This window comes from Meriones unguiculatus, chromosome 10, assembly GCF_030254825.1.
Source record: "Meriones unguiculatus strain TT.TT164.6M chromosome 10, Bangor_MerUng_6.1, whole genome shotgun sequence".
Lineage (NCBI taxonomy): Eukaryota > Metazoa > Chordata > Mammalia > Rodentia > Muridae > Meriones > Meriones unguiculatus.
The window spans coordinates 17,122,875-17,139,877 of NC_083358.1; the positions used below are offsets into that span (position 1 = coordinate 17,122,875).

The following is a 17,003-nucleotide window of genomic DNA, read 5'->3' on the forward strand; positions in this document are numbered from 1 at the left end:
GTCCTCCAGGAAGCACCTCTTCAGTAGGGAGGAAATCCGTTTGTCTTAGTGAGTGATTTGGCCATCATTTAAATCCTCCATCTGAACTGTAACCCTGCAGTAGAGCACTTGCACAAAGCCATGGGTTTCATTCCCACCACTACAAACGCAAAGTTGTCAAAAGATACAGAGCCTTAGGAGATGCAAGTGAAAACTGGCACAAGGCACCTTTATTTATTTATTTATTTTTCATGAAAGCAATTGTCCAAAATCTTAACAGCACTTGGGCTGTTTGCGGTGCAAGTGGAACTCATACATGCTAGCTTGTAAATTGTTAAGTCCTCCAAGAGTCGGTTTGGAAGTAACAAATTTTAACAAGTTTAAGTTGTAAATCCCTCAACCTGCTAGTTTCACTGAGCCTTAGTGGTATATTCATGCACCTATATATAATATTACAGTTCGGCCAATTGAAGTGTAATCATGCCATTGAATAGGATTCTCTGTAGTAGAAAACTGGCTCCTTATTGGTGTTTCAAAGTAACTCATGAAGTTGGAACATAGTGTAGCTATGGTTAAAAACCATGTGGATTAAAAACCCATCCTTTGGTTAAAGATAGGGTATAAAAATATTGATATAAATGTATGTTTTTGAATAAACACACACATATAGGAGCATATGGAACGATAAAGTTGGTAAGATTTATTCCCCTAGAGGGAATTGATCACTGGGAAATGGATCTCAAGTTTTTGAGTCTTGAATTATATGAATGTATAGTTAACCATAGGCGTATTCATTTGTCTGACAAAGACAATAAATAGGCATGTTGTTTTAATTGAATAAGTTTTACCTCCCGGCATTTCACTACTTTTGAGCAATGGATATAGTTTTTGAGGTTAAGTTTCCTTGACCATGAAAAGTTTATTTTTTTTATTTTTGAGACAGGGTATCACTCTGTAACATAGCCTGGAACTGAGTATGCATCTTAGTCTGGCCACTGAACTTATTGTGATCTTCCTGCCTCTGTCACTCCAGTGCTAGGATTACAGGAGAGAACCATGGTGATCCCTCCCTTTTTTAAAAATTGGTGTTGCTGGGTGTAGTGGTGCACACCTTTAGTTCCAGCACCTGGGGGGCCAGAGGCAGGAGGATCTCTGAGTTCCAGTATAGCCAGAACTACATAATGAGACCTTGTCTCAAAGAAAAAAGAAAAAACTAAGACCAGACTATTACGGTATTGTCCATTCAGGAATTCACTGTGTAGCTTATGCTGATCTTACACTTGGAGATATCCTCCTGGCTCAGTCTCAGTCTCTTGAGTGCTGAGAATGCAGGGTCATGCCAATATGCAGGCTTTCATAGGATTCGTGTGAGATGAAAAGCAAAGGATGTAGCGTACTAGAATAGTGCCTGCCATGTAAATGGTGCTGTATTTCCTCCCCTGGAGATTGCAACCCAGGCCCTCGTGTATGCTGAGCAAGTATTCAAACAATGAGCTACATTCCCAGATGGAGAGCGCACACTTAACTCTGCCTGTTCTGTCTTCAACCAGAAGTTTCCATGTAGAATTTCTTTTAAAAACGGCAACTTTTCTGTTTTTCTATCTGTAGCCTGGTTTGACTTGGACCATTGATATAACCAAGACTCGCAGTTTTGTTTGTCACCATGTTTCTGTACAACTTGACCTTACAGCGCGCCACTGGCATCAGCTTTGCCATCCATGGCAACTTCTCTGGTGAGTGCTAGATACTACCTTTGTGAATGGAAGTGAATTAATATGTTTTGCTTATCTTTTGTTGAAATGTTTTCCACTTACGAAATTATGGTGTATTATCTGTCGCTTGGTTTCAGGGGTGTCTCCCCACATTAGCCATTGGAGACAAGCTCTGTAAGTCATGGTCCTTTTTTTTTTCCAAGATAGACTCACTAAGATGCTCTCACTTGGTCCTCCTCCTGCCTTATCCAGAGCTGCTATTACGGGTTCTTAATCTTGAGTTTGACATCAAATTTAATAAAAAGAATGTGTGTGATAGTTCACGCCTACTGCCCGAGCACTGAGGAGGCTGAGGTACTGTGAGCATGAGTTCATGGCCAGCCTGAAGTAGTGAGTTTGAGACTGTTTGTTTTGTTTTTCTCTACCTGGATGCCCTGGCTGTGTAGACCAGGCTGGCCTTGAACTCAGAGATCATCCTGCCTCTAATGCTGGGATTAAAGGTGTGTACTACCACTGCCTAGGTAAAATAGTCTTAGAAAAAAATAGCTTATCCAGTAAAAAAAAAAAAGCACTTGTTGCTCAAGCCTGACAGCCAGGGTTTGATTATTAGAGCTCACTGTGGGAGAAAATTGACTTTGGAAAGTTGTTCTCTGGCTCACACATGCACCATAAAACTCACACAGTATACATACACACACTGTCATTATCATTGTCATAAAATTAAAAATGGTGGGCTACAGTGCTTGCTGCAGAAGTCTAAGGACTTGAGTTTGGATCCCTAGAACCTACATAAAGCTTAATTTGGGAGCTCCTCTGTAATCCCAGCACTCTTGAAGGGTAACTTGGAGGTCTGGCGTATGCAGTGGCTAACAGAAGGCATAGTCTTCTACAATGTGGAAGGTGATGAGATTGTCCTCTGACCTTCACATGTGTGCACATGCATATCATACACAGATACACAAAGATTTTTGCTTTTTAAGCCATAAGTGGAGCTAAGGGAGTTAGTAAAGTTAGTGGTAAAGTGCTTGCTACAAGCATAAGGATCTGAGTCCTTGCACAGCCACAAAGTTGTCAGTGACAGGTGCTTCCCAGTTAGTTGGTGGCCAATATTAGGAAAACAAAAGGTTAACTTATGTAACCCTTTATAAAAAGCTTGTTAGTCATTTCTGGGGAAAGTACCTTTTCAAGTCCAACAAATTAATTCAAAACATAGATTCCCCCAACTTGATTCCATTTGTCTTCACTACTGTTCCTATCCATCCAGGTTATTTTGGGGGCTCATTCTTGTTGTTTATGATCTTTATTTTTTTGGTGACTTAGGTACCAAACAACAGGAAATTGTTGTTTCCCGTGGGAAGATCTTGGAGTTACTTCGTCCAGATCCTAACACTGGCAAAGTACATACCCTCCTCACTGTTGAAGTATTTGGTGTTATCCGGTCACTTATGGCCTTTAGACTAACAGGTGGCACCAAGGACTACATTGTAGTTGGCAGTGATTCTGGCCGCATTGTTATCTTGGAATACCAGCCATCTAAGAATATGTTTGAGAAAATTCACCAAGAAACTTTTGGCAAAAGTGGATGTCGCCGTATTGTTCCTGGCCAGTTCTTAGCTGTGGATCCCAAAGGGAGAGCTGTTATGATTAGTGAGTGTCTAACTTCATTTGTTCCCAGTGCTTGTCTGGTTTTTATGTGGGCTCGATGTAGTGTATAGCATGCTGTGTGTGATCTTGGCAGTGTGCCCATCTGTCACGTAATGTGCTAACATTTGGCATTACATTTGTATTATAGTTGCTTTTTTCATTTTGTTAAAACAGTAGGAAAGCCATAAGGTAATTCCTTTTTATGTAGTTGAAAAAAATATATTTTATCTGCAGCAAAAGCTACAGTTTAGTTTTGTTGTCATTTTGGTTGCTTTCTTCAGCCTGAAGTGATGATTCACAATCATGTCTCTTCTCTGATGAAATTGTGGAGAAAATTCTGTGTGTCTGATCAGGTCTCTAAAGGGCAACCCTTTGAGCAGTTACAAAACAACTAGTCCCAATTCCAAGAATAGTTAACAAATTTATTAGTTACTCTTGTGTTGCTTGGTGTACTTAAGGCTAGAGTACCTTAAAATTTTCCAAAGAATTGGAGGACTCAATTAAGATTCTTATTAGAAAGGGGATCATAATGATTTTGTTGCTGCTAATGATAGAGGACAGCTACTTGTGCAGTTAGTGGTGACTGCTAATCATCTTGTTTAAAAGAGTAAACAGTGCATATGTTTAGGTTTCTGTCTCTTAATCATGTGAAAATCTGCTGTGTTTTATCACCTTCAACTGTAGGTGCCATTGAGAAGCAGAAGTTGGTATATATCTTGAACAGAGATGCTGCAGCCCGACTTACCATCTCATCTCCCTTGGAGGCCCACAAAGCGAACACGCTTGTGTATCATGTGGTTGGAGTAGATGTGGGATTTGAAAATCCTATGTTTGCTTGTCTGGAAATGGATTATGAGGTACTTCGGGCATACACACGCTCTTGTCATTTTAAATCGTCTCAAGATTTTTCCTAAAATAATTTTAATTGTGTATGTAGCTCTTAAATCTAAATTTTTTTTTTCTGAAATCATTCTTGCCAGCAGATCTTTCTCACATTATGAATGCTTTATTGAAAATCTTCAGAATTTCTGCACTTGACTATGTAGTATTCTTTGCTCTGATTTAAGTGACAAGACTGAACTGAGATATTCATTGGGAGTTGCTGCATGAGAAGTGCAAAGTTCTGTTTGGGGTTTTTGTTCAAGGGAAGTAGTGAAAGGTAAAGCCTGCCACTATTTACTTTGGACAGATGGCAGCAAGTGTCCTCTAGTAGTGACATCCCTGGATAAAGAAGAGAGACTTTGGGCCTTGTAGTTCTACTATTGTATAATAGCATGGACTTTGTCAGGCTGTTTGGAATCTTTGGGCCTTTACTTCTGTGTGAAAAATCCAAGTCTAAAACTTCATTATTTTTGGCACTGTCCTACAGGAAGCAGACAATGATCCAACAGGGGAAGCAGCAGCTAATACCCAGCAGACGCTTACTTTCTATGAATTAGACCTTGGTTTAAATCATGTGGTTCGAAAGTACAGTGAACCCTTGGAGGAACATGGCAACTTTCTTATTACAGGTACTTTTCTGCTTTATATCTTTAAAAAATGCTTACTTTATATGCTTGCTTGCATGTATGTCTATGAAGACCTGAAGAAGACATGAGATCCCTATGAACTGGAATTACAGACTGTTGTAAGCCACTATTAAACCCTCAGTCTCTGGAAGAATAGCCAGTGCTCTTAACTGTGGCGCTATCTCTCCGGCTCAGCATTACTAATACTGATCTACAGAGAAACTGATGGCATGCAGAGTATCTCAGCCTGTCAGCGAACTTGCCACCAAGCCTGAAGGTCTGGGTTCACTTCTTGGAACTACTATGTTGGAAGGAGAGGACCTACTCAGTGATTGTCCACTGACCCCCACATGAACACACAAGTTTTGTTTTTGTGTGTGATTGTGTAATTTAATGCCACATGTATGTGGGTGCCCAAGGAGGACAGATCTAGAACTGTCATCTGCAGTCACAGGCAGTTATGAGCCACCTGACCTGAGTATTAGGAGCTGAACCTGGGTCCTCTGAAGAGCAACAAGTGCTGTTACCTATTTATTTATTTTTTAAATTGTACCAGCTGTGGTGACATACCTTTAGTCCCAGCACTTGAGAGGCAGAGGCAGTTGGATTTTACTGTGTTTGAGGCCAGCCATGAGTGCACATAATGAGACTACTGTCTCAAAAGAAAAGGAAAAAAGACACGAAAACATTTCTTTAGAGACTAGGAAAATAATAAAGGCTAGTTAGGAGACTAAAATTTTATGAGACTGTATGGCCTTATGTGAATATCAGATCTGAGGAAGGGACCTGGAAATGTAGCTCAGCAGTTAAGTGCACTGGCAGCAAGTGACAGGGATATCACCCTACCCACCCACTGCCCTGAGATTACAGTGTGCTTTCTTTCTTTTTTTAAAGAGTTTTATTATGTATAATGTTCTGCCTGCATGTACACCTGCATGCCAGAAGAGGGCACTAGATCTCCTTATAGATGGTTGTAAGCCACCATACAGTTGCTGGGAATTGAACCCAGGACTTTTGGAAGAACAGCCTGAGCCATCTCTCCAGCCCCACAGGGTGTACTTTCACTTACAGCTTTTAAATGGTCCTTATGCTTAAATGTCAAACACTTTACCTTCCTAGCCTGTTTTTGTTTTTTGAAACTGTCTCCTATACCTCAGAGGTTGTCTTTAAATTTTACTATTTAGCTAAATATGACTTTGAACTCCTGATCCTCCATTCTCCCATGTACTGGGATTACAGATGGAAACTGTCATTTCTGTCTTTATTTTAATTTTTAGGGACAGGATTTCATGTAGCTCAGACTAGCATCAAACTACTCCATAACTGAAGACCATCTGACTTTTAATCCTCTTGTCTCCACCTTCCAAATACTTGCATTAAAAGTGGGCATCGGGAAGAAGAAACACTTGGTTTGCTTGTCTTTTAGCTCTGGCACACAGCCACATCAGGTGGGAAGAAGAGTAGGTGAAAATAAAAGCAGTAGCTGGACAAGGTAGCTCACACCTGTAATCCTAATCCCACCACTCAGGAGGCAGAGGCAGGTAGATCTCTGAGTTTGAGGCCAGCCTGGTCTACAAAGTGAATACAGGATAGCCAAGGCTACACAGAGAAATCCTGTCTTGGAAAAAAAGAAAAGAGAAAAAAACATCTCGGGATAGATTTTATTTATTTATTTATTTTCCTTCCTTGTCTCAGTTCCTGGAGGGTCAGATGGTCCAAGTGGAGTGCTGATTTGCTCTGAAAATTATATCACCTATAAGAACTTTGGTGACCAACCAGATATCCGATGTCCAATTCCCAGGAGACGGGTAAGGTCTTTGCTGTAGAGCAAAACTGGTTTAGGAAATGAATTAATTTTACATTTACTTTGTGTGCATGTGTGCCATGTATGGAGGTTGGGAGAGGAACTGCAGGAGTGTTTTGTCCTTCCATTATGTGCGTTTCTGCTTGAACTCAGGTTATTAGTCTTAGTAAGCATTCTTATCTGCTGAACCATCTCACCATCCCCTCCCCATCTTAAATTTATCTGTTGCCAAGTTTTAGTTACTTGAAGAAATAAGTGCTGTTTTTCTAGTACTGGCTATTTTTAAAGGGGAAATTATTAACTTATTATTATTTAAATTTTATATTTTGGGGGAGCAGGTTCTCATGTAGCCCGGTACAGGCTCAAAATTTGCACTGTAGCTTAGGATAAACTTTCCATAATTCTTGTGTCCCTCCACATGACAGGATTATAGGCATGTGCTGCCATACCTTGTTTATGCATTGCTTGGACCCCAGGGTTTTGTACATGTTAGGTGAACACTTTTTGAGCAAATTATCACCTTATTATTGTAGTGCCTGCCTGTAAATATTCTTCCCTCTGCAGTCTGGTCATCCTGTGGATACATCCCCAGTCTTATTCCTCAATCATTCCTCTTACATTGTTGCTTCCTCAGCTTTTTATTTATTTTTTATATTGGCTCCAGGTTAAATCTTACAGGCTTTAGTTAGTTGATCTGGTTAGAAGTCCATTAATTTTCTAATAACCTAGATAGAAACCTTTCCTTGGTTAAAAAAACATTGTAATCAGCCTGTTGGCCACACATTTACTGAGCGTCTAATTGCCAGGAATTTGTATTAAATTTGGGGCAGTGAAGAGCTAAATAAAGAGTTTACTTTTAGAAATATTTCATAAAATGTTGAAAAAGCAGCAGACTCACCACTGAAGGGCAGAGTGGGAACTTGGTAATGCACGGGCTGATTGGTGATGGATGGCATTCTGGATGAATGTGGGGGTTTTAAATTTTACAAACAGCCTGAAGTGATGACTGGTTAATTCATGTCTCTTCTCTGACATTTTTCTCTGGAGATGATTCTTGCCTTACTGATCTGATCAGGCTGCAGAGTGGAATATTAGCTGTTTCTTGGTTACTGGGGACAAGTTTTAGTTGTTTTGTTTTGTTAGCAGCTACTGTGATCGATGTTTGCATGTTAGTCTTTGAGTAGACTATGTAGTTCCTGTTGGTAAAGTACTAAATTCCAGAATAATGAGTGCTTATTTCTAAAATGTTGATTATATATTTGGCCTTGCTAGAATGACTTGGATGACCCTGAAAGAGGAATGATTTTTGTTTGCTCTGCCACCCACAAGACCAAGTCCATGTTCTTCTTTTTGGCCCAAACGGAGCAGGGAGATATCTTTAAGATCACTTTGGAGACAGATGAGGATATGGTGAGTAGACCATGGGTGGCGGAGGAAAAATACCCATTTGTTGTAGTCTGTTTTGATTTTCAATTTGAATGTAATTTAAACCTGTGTCTAAAGTACCTGCTATATGTATGTGTAACATACAAAGCTGCTTCACATTTTCTATTATTTATTCATTCGTTCGTTTGTTTGTTTGTTTTGAGACAGGGTTTCTCTGTGTAGCCTTGGCTGTCCTGGACATGCTTTATAAACCAGGCTGGCCTCAAATTCACAGAGATCCGTTTCCCTCTATCTGGGATTACAGGTGTATGCCACTGTGCCCAGTGCTGCTTTACTTTTTATTGTTACTGTTTTTAGTTTTTTGAGACAGGGTTTCTTTGTATATTCTTGGCTGTCCTAGCTCTGTAGACCATACTGACCTCACTCAGTGATCTTCCTGCCTCTGCCTCCAAGCGCTGGGATTAAAGGTGTACGCCACTACTGTCTGGCTCTCAAAGCTGCTTTATAAAAACATCTATACATCATAACTTTTCCCTGAGTTAAGACAGGGAGTAAGCACAACTAATACTTGACAAGAAGAAAAGGGGTTTCCTTGTCTTATTGTGTCTTGTTTTGTCCTATTTGGCTGTCTGTCTCTTGGAGACCTGCTTTTCTTTCTTTGTTTTTCGAGACAGGGTTTCTCTGTGTAGCCTTGGCTGTTCTGGACTCACTTTGTAGATCCGGCTTGCCTCAAACCCAGAGAGATCTGCTTCCCAGAGTGCTGGGATTACAGGTGTGCATCATCGCACCTGGCCGAGGCCTGCTTTTTTCTGAAGAGGAATTCCGGAGGGCTGAATGTGGGGCAGAAGGGACGTGGGGTGAGCTGAGAGAAATGGAGGGAGGGGAGACTGCCAGGGCTGTATAGAATGAGACAAGAATCTGCTTGGAAGAAAGAAAGGGAAATGTTAGAAATTTAGATACTTTAGAAAGTGGTTATTTTTGGGTGTGAATATGAATTTAGGTTTTCCAATTCTAGCTAACAAGTATCTGGCCTTCTAAGCTACTTGAGATGTTTATCTTTTAGGTTATAACAGTAATTGATGTGAATAAGTGAAAGCTCTTTATGTCTTGGGAGTTGATAATGTACATGGTATTGACTTGGTCCTTAACAATTAGTGGTTTTAGCTACTTAGGTAGCTGTTTAGGTGGGAATTTGGTAAGATTTGTAAAGGCTGGGTAGTTACTTTTAATTTTTCTGTGCCATATAGATTCTGTCTAAATTAACTCTGACATTGAAGTAGAGCATGTGTAAACAAACCCTCTTGGCAGGTCTGAGTTGTCGTTTGCTCCCTTGGGGTTTAGCTGCTGAGTACGGTGTTTTACTTAGTTCTGCTTGTGCTGAATGAAGCACGGGCTTTGATGGCCAAGCTGCACTTGCCTATACACTAGTCTTTTGTTCCAGGTAACTGAGATCCGCCTGAAGTATTTCGACACTGTGCCTGTTGCTGCTGCTATGTGTGTGCTTAAAACAGGCTTCCTTTTTGTGGCATCAGAGTTTGGAAATCAGTGAGTAATCAATCCTTTTATTATCTCAGTTTACCCTGATTCCCACAAATAGTAAAAGTTACCACAAGGGAGGTGTGATTTCAGAACTGGGAAACTTCACAGAATAATTCAGGTTTTTCAAGTAAGTGGTACTCTTATTTTCTCTTTGTATTCATTTTCCCCTACCCATCTTTCTACTGCATTATCTTTTTTATGGGTTTATTTTATATGCATATGTACTGAGTATATGTTTATGCACCCACATGCATGTAGAGAGCTAGAGGAGGCATCTGGAACTGGAGTTGTAGTTGGTTGTGAGCTGTTAAGTCATGGATGCTGGGAACCAGGTCCTCTAAAAGAGCATAAAGTACTCTTATCACCACCCCACCCCACGTCATCTCTCTAGGACCACTTTGGTGTGTGTTTTCATTGTTAGCTTCCTTTCTTTCAGTGGCTTCAATCACTACTCGAAATGTCTGTGAGTGTGGTGGGCTGAGACAGGAGCATCTCAAGTTTGAGGCCAGCTTGGGATGCATTAGAAAATGCTTGTCTGCAGGAAACTAAAAGCCAGAGAGAGATTTTCATGAGTACTTCTCTTGACCTAAAGTTGAAGTTCCATAGTACCCACACTGCCTGCCCACATCACAGCGTGCCTTGCTCAGTATTTTTGATTAATAACTTAATGGGCCACTTTTGGTGACTTGTGAAATCTCAAATTTATTTTTCCTCTACTACTTTGGTCAAATGCAGAGTTCTAATTTTGCTTTTTAGCGTGGCTCCAGTCTAAATTTAATTTGATTGGATTTCCTATAACATCTAGTCTTTATAGTCATCTCTGTGTCATCTCAACAAGATAGGACAGTCTTTAGTGACATCATTTCCTTTATATATTAACTATCTTTGGATTTTCATTGCCAAATGAAAGAAACCTGAACTTTAGTTGCCAACTTAAGGCCAGTATCCACAACTCCAAACTAATCTAAGCTCGGGTTTCTTAGAATTAAAATCTAGATGCTTTCTAGGATTTTGTGCTATTTCTGCTTTGTCTCCAATGGAAGTGTAGTGTGTATGTAGGCCAGATGTCAGGTGTCTTCCTCAATAGCTCTTCACCTTATTTTCTGAGACAGGGTCTTGCACTAAACCTGAAGTGCACTGACTTTGGGTAGGCTGGCTGGCCAACAAGCTCCAGGAATCCATGCTTGTCTCCCCAGCTCTGGGACTATAGAATTTTACATGGGTCTTAGGAATCTGAATGTAGGTCCCCATGCTTGTGTGTGAAGCACTCTTCTAAATGAGCTAACCTTAGTCCATACTCTTTCCTCAACCTGCCATTTGCTCTAAGTGCCTTGTTTCATCTCTCTTTGAAGTTTATACAGTTACCTTTGGTGTCCCATCCCATTTCTAAGTATGCTGAAATCTATGCTCAAATTGTTTGTTCAAGTATGCTGAAATCTATGCTCATAATGCATGCCAAAGAAAATCTCTTGTTTTTTGCAGTTACTTATATCAGATTGCCCATCTTGGAGATGATGATGAAGAACCTGAGTTTTCATCTGCCATGCCTCTAGAAGAAGGAGACACATTCTTCTTTCAGCCGAGACCACTCAAAAACCTTGTGCTGGTTGATGAACTTGACAGCCTCTCTCCCATTCTGTTTTGCCAGGTGTGCCTTAATTCAGTCATCTCAATGTTGTGCCAGCTCGCTATTACTAAATCTGAACTGCAATGACTTAAAGTTTTCCTCAAATTGAGTCATAGGCTGAGAACAATGTATCTGTAATCACCGCTATGGAAAACTGGTAGTTACAGAAGTTCAGGGACTAAAAACCAACCAATCTGTGAGGGGTGTTTTGAGACAGTCTTACTCTGTGTAGTTCAAGTCTAGTGTTGAACTTCCTGTCCTCCTGCCTCAGCCTCCTGAGTGCTGGGATTACAGGCATCTGCCTTGCATGGCTGATTGTTTAAGTTCAAGATTACCTGGGTGCAGTTATCTAGGAGTTGGTGAGCTGCCCCATAAGTATATATGTGGATATGTAATGAATAATGTTTTAATAACCATAGAGCTAACAAGTGTTTAAAGTAGTTGTTAGGGTAAATGATGCTTGGAACACCTAAAAACGTACTGTAGTTGTTTTTATGAGTGGCACTGTTATCATTATCCAGTGTGGTTTGGCACTTTGAAGTGGAAGGAAACACTAATTTCAGGTGCAGGTTACATACACTTCATTTTTCTCCGTGTCAGAGTTACTTTCTGACTTCTGAACAAATTAAGTAGATGTTTTGGGTTTTGATTTTTGTTTGTTTGTTTGGTTTGGTTTGGTTTGGTTTTGGTTTTTCAACGTGCTTTCTCTGTGCAGCCCTTGCTGTATTAGAACTCACCCTACACAGGCTAACTCAGAATCTGCCTGCTGCTTCTTGCTGCTGCCACCCAAATGCTGGGATTAAAGTGTTCATTGCTGCCACCCAGCAGGGTTTTTTGTTTCGTTTTTAGTTTTTCGAGACAGGGTTTCTCTGTGTAGCCTTGGCTGTCCTGGGCTCAATTTGTGGAACCAGGCTGGCCTCAAACTCACAGCGATTCATCTGCCTCTACCTTACTGAGTGCTGGAATTACAGGCATCCTCTAACCCACCTGTCTTTTTTCTTTTTTTTTAAATATGGAATGCATTCTCTTCCCAGTCAGTAGCCTTTATATAACTTTAAACCAGAGAATAGTTTGTCCTCTCATAATTGTGTGTAAAATAGTACAGTATGCATTTTCCCTTATTGTCTGTGCAGATAGCTGATCTGGCCAATGAAGACACTCCACAGCTGTATGTAGCCTGTGGTAGGGGACCCCGGTCATCTCTGAGAGTCTTAAGGCATGGGCTTGAGGTAAGATGGAAATACCTGGTTTTCTTTTTTTTTTTTTTCCTGGTTTTCTGATGGTGTAAAAAGAAGTCCAACAGAGCACTGTATAGGCTTACTTTAATGAGGTCAAAGATAAACAATGTTTTTATGTACAAATATGTACTTTCTCTTGTCCCTGAAGATTATGGAGTTTAGATTACTTATTCCTTAACTTACTACTTACTACTCAGGTTAACTCCTTGTGACATCTTGGCAAAAGTAAAAAATACTTTGTCACCATTTGTGGTTGGCAAAGTAGGTCTTAAGGGGACTATTGTCTGTTTTTAATCAATTTTTATTGAAGATATAGCCAAGATGATGTTAGTTTTAAATCTGGCTTTACTAAGTAACTGCTTTTAAGCTTTTGTTTCTAAAATTCACTTAGTGATATTATTTGTCTTAAAGGATTATTATGTGGTTGAGATAGTATGCCGTAGCTATAAAGGCAGACACATGTTCGTAACTTGAGCCACATTGGGCAGAGGTAGGATTTTTTAGTTCACCTCTAGTTTGTTCAACATAGTTAGGTATCATTTTGAAAATACAGAGCCTGTAAAAAAATATTTATTATTCTTGTTTTGGGAATCTGAAAATACTTTTACACCAAAATATTATTTCATTATCCTTGATCAAATTTAGAACCAGCATGTGTGGCTGCTTGCCATTCTTCTTTTTCTTCCTCTGTTCCTATTTTCCCTTTCTTGGTTTTTGGGCCCTCTCTCTTCTCATTTGTTTGTTTGTTTGTTTGTTTGTTTTTGAGAAAGTGTTTGTGTAATCCTTGGCTGACCTGGAATTCAATCTAGACCAGGCCTGCCTCTGCTCTGCAGTGCTGGGATTAAAGGCATGTGCCTCACTACCCAGCTTTCTTTTTGTTTTTAGAGAAAAGGTCTTACTGAAGCTAGGGCTGGCCCCAAACAGAGCAGTCCTACTGTCCCAACTTGCATGTAGGGGCCAAAGTTCTTGATTACTTACTACTCATTGGCTCCTAGTGAGGATTTGGTACACACTCTTTCCACAAAAAAGAAAGCTTTGTGTAATGTTAGATCTAGATCAAGGACTCCAGAGTTGCTTTTTAATGCCTTGCCTTCTGCCCTTACAACTTTATAAGCACAGCTTTTGTTGTATTTTGAAAATAATTCAGAATTGTTGATTATTGCTTTGTTCCTCCTGTGTCTTTGACTGTAGTCTTTTTTTTTTTTTTAACTGAAAAGGATGAATTTAAGATGTATCTAGAACAATGCATTAAGCTGTCTACTTTGTCTCAAGGTCATTTAACAATATTTAATAGACTTACCTTAGGAGAGCAGTTTTACATTAACAGAAAAATTCCAAAGATAATAAATACAGAGTTCATATCTAATCCACTGCTGACTATCCTTAAAGAGTATCAGAGTGTAGTTGGAGGAGGGAGTTGTATTCTGATTTCTGTGAGCCACCTGTTAGGTGATTGTCAGCCCTAGGGTTTGTAAAGCAGTATTTTTCCTAAAGTGTGTGGTATTTGAATTTGTGAAGAGATGTGATTTTGTCTTGTGGAAAGTTAGAGAAAGCAATAAAGTGCTGTATCCAAAGGAAGTATGTGGTTTGGCTGTGAAACCTGTGCCCTTCTGTATATTGCATGGCTTTTCGCCGAACTCTGTCATGGGGGTTGCCAGTGCCTCCACTCTCTCCTTTTTAACCAGGTGGTCCAATCCTTTTACTGTAATGTGTAGTGTGAGGCCTTTGTCTTTGGGGTATTATTACCTAGCATAGTATGCAGGTTGTAGAGTGACGTGCTCACTGGCTTGACTCTTCTCTGCTAGGTGTCGGAAATGGCTGTTTCTGAGCTCCCTGGTAACCCCAATGCTGTCTGGACAGTACGTCGGCACATTGAAGGTAAGTGTCCCTTTCCTGATAGTCAAGATGGGGCCTGGGAGCCATTGCCATGGGAAACTTAAGAAACTGCATTCATAATACGTCTGTATCGCTTCATCTAGTACCACATGTGAGAAAGTTCTGGCACAACACATTTTTTTGAGGCTTCTTCTGATCAGGGACCTTCATTTACTGCTGCTGTTTTGGAAAGTGGATAGAGAGGGTATAGAGTGGATATTAGGTGCAAAAATATTTCAGAATCATCAAGCTTCTTGTGTGGTTTATAAACCTTGTTTCATCTGTGTAGTAGTATGTCCTAAGGGAAGGTTGTTTTCTCATTGTAGTTGAACTATACTTTCATTGTGCTAAAAATCACAGTGAAAGTCAGGATTATAGAACCTTACTCATCAGTCATTTCTGTTTATGCTTAAAAAAAAAAAGATTGAGTGGAATCAATTTTAGAGTGAGTTGAATAGAAGTTGTGAAGGAGATGGATTCTGAGTTCTTGAATTAAAAATGGTCACCTCGCCTTAAAGTGTTGTTGCTTGTATGGTACTCCAATGGCAAGAATGTCTTTCAACATTGAATTTCAGTTCCATAACAATTAAACTTGTCAGGTTTCCCATGGTTTACTTTGGAGTAGAAGGTTATTGTTCTGAGATCTCATTTTCATCTTTTCTCTGAAGAACGTGGAAATTGTGAGATCTGTACAGAAAACAAAGCTTTGGTAGAAAACAGCTGTCATTCTTCCTGAGGTTTGATGTTTTAGTATAATGGGATGAGCTGAAGGGAGCTGGGAAATGTGTAGGAGGGGAATTTATTAGGACACTATTTTTGTGGATTTTGTTCTCATTCATTGGATCAACTTGAAAGGAAAACGTTAACAGGAATTGATGGGCTTGTTTTAGCTGAGAAGGTGATTGGCTATTTGGTTTGAAGAGATTTCTACATTGAATGTAATTTCTCCATAGAGAAGCTGGTTAATGTTGATCTTAATTTCGGTAGACTTTGATAATAAGGTTTAGTAAATGTTGTGTAGATGAGTTACTTTGAGAGAGCGACTGTTTTTAAAGGTAGGTCTCGCTGTATATACTCAGGTTGGCCTAGAACTTGTCCACAGTGGCCTTGCATTCATGATCTTTCCTGCGTGCAGTGATGACAGACATGTCATCGCGCCCAGCTTCTAATTTTTAGGCATTTTTTTGGAAATTTTAGCACAGACTTAGGTTTGCCAGAAGTTACTCCTCGTTCTTATAAAGGCAGAAAATCTCAAGGGTTGACTCTAAAGCTAATACATCTGAATACGAGGGGCAGAAATTTGTCTGAATCCTATTCAATGCTCATTTTGACTCACTCTGGGGTGGGAGTCTGTCGTGTTGATTTCTGTGTGCTTTCATCCTGTAGTCATCCAAGTGCCCACTGTGTATTCAGAGTAATTAACATAGAATTTCTGTCGCAGAGCACTTGTCACATAAAAGGGCTGGGGTAGCTCACTGATAGAGCACTTGACAAGTGTACAGAGGACCCTGGGCCAGGTCTTACAGCACCACAAAAAGATTTGTAAAAGGACCGTATCCAGCTCCTGTATGCACTGATGGTGTGAAAGGCACAAGCATGTTGCCAGGACGGATGATAGCAGAGGAAACAGGCTTATTTGAAGGTGAAGAAAGGTATTGTAGAGCGAAGTGTTTACCAAATTCAGTGATAGGGAGCCTGTTTCTAATAATGTTTACCAAATTCAGTGATAGGGAGCCTGTTTCTAATAATGTCGGTGGAACTAGTAGTTGAAATTGTTTTCTCTGTTAAATATCAAAACCTAGGTAGCAACTATTTCCTCATCAGTTTTACCTTTTACTGTACTTTGGTCAATTATCCACAAGAACATTTTAGGTTTTCTGGTCATTTCTTTCCAGATACCCTACGTTACTATTGAGTGAGCATTCCTCTGTCCACACGTGCTTCCGTCTTCAGGCAAATACTAACTTTGGCTGGTACTTGGTGATGCATACTACCAATACCAAGCCTTTTTTTCTCTTCCACAGGTGGCTGGTGAAGGTGCTGATTATCACAGGTGTGTACCTACTGCTAGGGTCTACTGTGGGATTTTATAGGGAGAGGGATGACCTGTGTAGAATACTGAGGCTGCCCTAATGGTGTCTCTCAGAGGGAACGTTGCAGGTGGATGTCAGTGTGTGACATGGTGACACTCACCCATCTGCTTGCTTATCCACTGGTCTAAGGCAGAAATTGGCCACTCCTTTCCCCCACAGTGTCTGGACAGTAGAGCTAGTTGGCTTTTAGGAAACTAAAAGAGCATGGACCTGGCCACCACCACTTTGCTCTCTTTTAGAAGTATTCATTCCAGCCAGGTGCAGTGACACATGCCAGTAATCCCAGCACTCTGGGAGGAAGAGGCAAGCAGATCAAGCAGATCTCTGAGTTCCAGGCCAGCCTGGTCTACAAAGCGAGTCCAGGACAGCCAAGGCTACTCAGAGAAACCCTGTCTCAAAAAAACAAAAACAAAAGTATCCATTCCAAGTGACTAAAAGAGGTGAACTAAGGGCCAGGTACTCTGAATAGGAAGTGAGAATGAAATAGAGTAGGCTTGGTCATCTGCATTATGCTCGTGCTAACTTTTAGAGAGGCCTATTTATAGAATAGTTAATCATAAGGCAAGAAAAATAAAGCATTCCCTCACTGGGCTGCTTC

At 40.3% G+C, this 17,003-nt stretch overlaps 1 protein-coding gene and 2 non-coding genes across 4 annotated transcripts in view; all 3 read left to right on the top strand.

Annotated features, from left to right (window-relative positions):
- Nucleotides 1–17,003, top strand: part of Sf3b3 (splicing factor 3b subunit 3) — a 35,687-nt gene that overhangs the window by 806 nt on the left and 17,878 nt on the right. For both annotated transcript variants that reach the window (XM_021632538.1, XM_021632539.2), the window contains exons 2-11: nt 1,588–1,712; nt 3,012–3,338; nt 4,020–4,192; nt 4,705–4,846; nt 6,539–6,651; nt 7,920–8,057; nt 9,475–9,578; nt 11,055–11,220; nt 12,333–12,428; nt 14,243–14,315. In XM_021632538.1, the coding sequence (XP_021488213.1) occupies nt 1,643–1,712; nt 3,012–3,338; nt 4,020–4,192; nt 4,705–4,846; nt 6,539–6,651; nt 7,920–8,057; nt 9,475–9,578; nt 11,055–11,220; nt 12,333–12,428; nt 14,243–14,315 (1,402 nt within the window). In that variant the 5' untranslated portion in view covers nt 1,588–1,642. The remainder of the gene's footprint in view (nt 1–1,587; nt 1,713–3,011; nt 3,339–4,019; nt 4,193–4,704; nt 4,847–6,538; nt 6,652–7,919; nt 8,058–9,474; nt 9,579–11,054; nt 11,221–12,332; nt 12,429–14,242; nt 14,316–17,003) is intronic.
- On the top strand, nt 3,614–3,692 carry LOC132646207 (small nucleolar RNA SNORD111). Its single transcript, XR_009584324.1, has one exon. It is a non-coding gene; the product is annotated as a small nucleolar RNA SNORD111 (small nucleolar RNA).
- Nucleotides 7,638–7,726, top strand: LOC132646205 (small nucleolar RNA SNORD111). The gene has a single exon (XR_009584323.1). It is a non-coding gene; the product is annotated as a small nucleolar RNA SNORD111 (small nucleolar RNA).